Consider the following 5057-nt stretch of genomic DNA (forward strand, 5'->3'; position numbering starts at 1 on the left):
GTTAACGAAACCATCTTTCTTTTAAGTTGTAAAAGATATGACACCCATAACAACGTCTTGGGAAAAAAAATTTTAGGTACTCCAATTATTTTATTATTTAATTTATTTGTATGTTAACGAAACCAGCTTTCTTTTAAGTTGTAAAACGTATGACACCCAACGCGTCTTATTCTGAAATGGATTCTACTAATTGGGATTAAAACGTATGACACCCAACGCGTCTTATTCTGAAATGGATTCTTCTAATTGGGATTAAAACGTATTACACCCAACGCGTCTTATTCTGAAATGGATTGTACTATTTGGGAAAGGTGCCACATCTTTGTGTGGCAATTTTTGTAAGTCCTAAAAAATAGGGCACCCAAAGCCTCTTACACTGAAATGGATTCTAATAATTGTGAAAGGTAATTTATGGGGAAGGTGGCATGGACACTAGAGCTGTAGCCAAGTGTATATATAACTTGCCACTTGTATATATAACTTCTTTAATAGCCACGACTTTGGAAGGGGACACCATAATGCTGAATTCGTTTCAAGTCCACGTAGTACTTTGAATTCTCTTAGTACTTTGAATTCTCTGGTTGTAAGAGCCCTGGTCTTGCAATCTTATTGCAACTTGTTAAGTTGCAACAAACTACATCCTTATTTTTTATGAAGCATTTGACTGTGATACTTAAAACTCTTTGGATCTCTGCAAATTAGATATTGTTGTTAATATATGTAATGCAGCGTTACAAGGTCCATTCTCCCCTAAGCCTCTTCGAAGCCCTTGGGGTTAACTATTCTCCCCGAAGCCTTTGAGGTTAGCTAGGGAAGCCCTTGGGGTTAGGCCTAGGAAGGCCTAGGAACCATTCTCCCCGAAGCCTTTGGGGTTAGCTTGGGGCCTTTGGGGTTTTGGCTCCCCAAAGCCTTCGGGGATTTGGGGTTAGCTAGGGAAGCCTTTGGGGTTTTGGCTCCCCGGGGCCTTTGGGGTTTTGGCTTCCCGAAGCCTTTGGGGTTAGCTAGGGAAGCCCTTGGGGTTAGGCCTAGGAACCATTCTCCCCGAAGCCTTTGGGGTTTCGGCTCCCCGAAGCCTTTGGGGTTAGCTAGGGAAGCCTTAGGGAAGGCTTTGGGGTTAGGCCTAGGAACCATTATCCCCGAAGCCTTTGGGGTTAGCTTGGGGCCTTTAGGGTTTGCTAGGGAAGCCCTTGGGGTTAGGCCTAGGAACCATTCTCCCCGAAGCCTTTGGGGTTAGCTTGGGGCCTTTGGGGTTTCGGCTCCCTGAAGCCTTTGGGGTTAGCTAGGGAAGCCTAGGGAATGCTTTGGGGTTAGGCCTAGGAACCATTCTCCCCGAAGCCTTTGGGGTTAGCTTGGGGCCATTGGGGTTTGCTAGGGAAGCCTTTGGGGTTAGGCCTAGTTAGTGCGCTTTGCTAGGAAAGCACTTGGGGTTAGGCCTAGTTAGTGCGGGGTAGATTGATCAGCCCAGATTAGTTAGTGCGCTTTGCTAGGGAAGCACTTGGGGTTAGGCCTAGATAGTGCGCTGTGGGGTAGATTGATCAGCCCAGATTAGTTAGTGCGCTTTGCTAGGGAAGCACTTGGATTAGTTAGTGCGCTTTGCTAGGGAAGCACTTGGGGTTAGGCCTAGTTAGTGCGCTATGCGCTATGGGGTAGATTGATCAGCCCAGATTAGTTAGTGCCAGATTAGTTAGTGCACTTTGCTAGGGAAGCACTTGGGGTTAGGCCTAGTTAGTGCGCTGTGGGGTAGATTGATCAGCCCAGATTTTTCATTTTTAAGTGGGTGCGCTGTGGGGTAGATTGATCAACCCAGATTTTTCATTTTTAGGTGGGTGACTGTGAGGTAGATTGATCAGCCCAGATTTTTCATTTTTAGGTGGATGTAGTGCCACCAGGTGACCAAAATGTCTGTGAAGCAATAATAAAAATAAATAAATAAAAACTAGAAAATGTAATGCAGCCGATAACCCTAAAGCAATAACCATAAATTATGCACAAACGATTGAAAAGTATTAAATAATTTACAGTTATCTGAGCCATTCGCATTTTAAATTAAGTTGTAAAGGGCCCAGTATATGTATACTTCCACATAAAACATGTTTTGTCATTTCTATTTCCATAACAAGCCTGAGGTAACCAGAAAGCCTTAATTCAATACCCACATAAAATATCTTTTATCATTTTTATTTCCATAACAAGCCTAAGGTAAGGTAACCAGAAGCCTTAATTCAATGACGATAGCATGCCAACTGCATTCCTAACCCTACTGTTAAAAACCACTATTACCAAAGGAAATATATTTGTTCTTGACTAGGACACTCACGTGTCACATGTTACAAAGTAAATCAGACCCACTCAATGCATGGCTTTCTGAAGCTCTGCGTCCTTTGATGTAGTTTGTCCCACTCTCCTCATGAAGCTCTTGTTGACAAAATTCTCAGAATTCTTAAGAACAGATTCCGGATCTTTTACTTCAGGAATATCCCTCCTTTTCTTCTTGTCTACAATGACGCTCGGGGAATGCATCAGCTCCTGTTTCATGGTATGGGTGGCCAGAAAAACTGCCAGCACCGTCATCCCAAACAGTGTGTATATTGGGAAAAGCTCTGGCTTCAACAATCTCGAATATTCCCTGCAAAATACATCGTCTCATATTATAATTATAATCATCTGTAGATATTTGAAACAGAACTAGATCGCCATAAAAACCCAGATAATTTTAAGCTTGGTTCCTTACTGCCTGAAGGAGGAGCCTTTGTTAGTATTTCCTTTAGGAGTTGAATTATATGGCCTCACAGATGCATTTCTCGCCAAAAATTTCTGCCAATAACTCTTACTCTTCTGCACATCCAACGATTCAAGCATTATGGTAACAATGTATACATAGGAGATGTAAATTAAACTAATGAATTAGAACTATCCTTTGTGCCCAATAATAGAACTCAATGCGGGAGATCATACCAGTGCTGATGCAGAGAACATATTGTTGTTGTGGAGAATTGAAAAGGCTCAGTTGTTGTCTCCTACCGTATTGCGATGAGATTAGTGCGCTGCTGGTTTCGTTCTCTCTATTCCACTGCTAATGCTATTGAAGAGAAAAAGCTACTCAAACTTTTGAAGGAAAAGTGAGCAGTTGGTCTCGAACAGGTGGCAGAAAAGAAGTTGACACTTGTACCCATCTGTTGACTAACTAGCTCGAACTGTTTGCACGTGGCAATGTTGTTATGAAACAGTTTCGTCCAGGTTTCCAACTTGCTATTTGTTGATAAGTGTGTTGCTCCCAACTCTATAGCTGACATTTCGACAGATAACCATGTACTTCTAATAACATGACAATTGTCCTCAGTTTTCATAGTTCCCTCTGAGTTAAGGGAAGCATCTATATTTGTATATAAATGATCTCCACATTTGCATCATTGAGTACCATATCATGGTCACCTTTGTTATTTAAGTTTTTATAAATGTACAATAGAATTTATTAATTCTTATTTTTATTTATCAGGGTTATTATGTGCATCTCATTGTTATTAATTTTTTTATGTTGGGGAATATGGATCGCAAGAAACTGGAGTATTTTCATGGAAAAGGAAGCCACAGCGAAACCTATTGCAATTCAAAGCTCTGCTATTTTTGAAAGCATTCCAGACTCAGAGGAAGGAAGCAACCCCAGGCAGATTAGGGAGGAACAGATCCAAGAGGGGATCCCCTGGGCATATTTTGACAGAGCATCACAGAACAACACAGCAGGAGCAGGAATGATTATATACTTAAGCAAAACAAAGTCTTTAAAAGCATCTGTAGGGATAGGCACAGGGACAAACAATTATGCAGAACTTACAGCCTTAAAACTCCTGCTATGTTGGCTTATCCACAGGAACATCCTTGCAGTTCAGATCTTTGGAGACTCTTTATCTGTTGTTAATTGGGTCAACGGAAAAAGTAGATGTCAAAATTATATGCTTAGACCTCTGCTTGAAGAAATTATGTCTTTAAAAATCTCTTTCAATGTTTTCACTATTTGTCATATCTACAGGGAGCGAAATGGTACAGCAGATACCCTTTCTAAAGAAGGTCTACAGCAAGCTATGGGCAGCTGGAAAATAGTGGAAGAAGACCAGGGACAGATCCGTGTGTCGGATCAGCCGCCATGCTCTTAAAGTTTATCAATCTGTCCTTTAAAATTTTTGTATCTATATTTTGTTTTGGTATTTTTGGCACAAACTTCTGATACATATGATACTAGTTTTCTGTACTTTACTTGTTGAAGAACTATAACACAGTACTCTGAATATGTCACTTACTATTTTTTTTTTGGGCTGTTTTCCTCCTAAGAGGAAGCCCAGGAAATAGTAAATGGAAAAACACAGTGGGACCTTTACATTTTGACGGTTTTGGGTACATAAGGGCTGGAAACGAAACTGCTGTTTTTTCCTTTTCAGCTGCTGATATACCAGATTTTGAGGCACATAATAGCTTGTTCTTTTTGTAGTAGCTCTATGACTCAGTCATACAACAAACAGAATGCTTTTGGCATATGCTTGTAACTTTTTATGTTTAATGAAAAGTTTGCTTTTTTCCTTGGAAAAAAATCTCATTGTTATTAATTCATTCATATATATATATATATATATATATATATATATATATATATATATATATATATTATTTTAAAAATATATTATAAGTAAAAAAAAAGTGAATTTTGATCGTCTTGGAGTATGTTCTAAAAGTATTTTTGTTTGGTTAACAAGTGTATTTCTCAGACTTACTGAAATAAGTTCACGGCCTAAGACCTAGAGGCATTGGCAGGAGTGAAAGTCTACCCATTACAGACAGGTTATTCCAAGTGGTGTGGTTTTCCTTAAATAAGGATGATGAGTCAACCTATGATATTGACTTTTAACCATATTTTATTAATATTTACTATTTTATGTTATATTTAATTATATATTATATTAATTATGTTTTTGGATGTGAGACCAATATGAGAGCAGAATTTTCAGCACGTTGGGTGTTTGTTTATGTGGTAGATCAAAAAAATTTAAATGAATGCAGATAATGGG

The 5057-nt window shown here is 39.3% G+C and overlaps 1 protein-coding gene across 1 annotated transcript; it reads right to left on the reverse strand.

The window, feature by feature from the left end:
- Positions 1-2140: 2140 nt before the first annotated feature.
- LOC149151987 (uncharacterized) lies at positions 2141-3090 on the reverse strand. The gene is made up of 3 exons (XM_089441100.1): positions 2956-3090; positions 2732-2835; positions 2141-2626 (listed from the first exon to the last, which is right to left on the reverse strand). Exons 1-3 carry the CDS (start codon positions 2974-2976, stop codon positions 2350-2352), a joined length of 402 nt encoding a protein of 133 aa, XP_089297226.1. The 5' UTR covers positions 2977-3090; the 3' UTR covers positions 2141-2349.
- Positions 3091-5057: the final 1967 nt, after the last annotated feature.

The sequence above is a fragment of the Pinus tabuliformis genome, chromosome 9, assembly GCF_031772625.1.
Source record: "Pinus tabuliformis cultivar Carrire ecotype Pingquan chromosome 9, CPIR1, whole genome shotgun sequence".
NCBI classification, from domain to species: Eukaryota; Viridiplantae; Streptophyta; class Pinopsida; order Pinales; family Pinaceae; genus Pinus; species Pinus tabuliformis.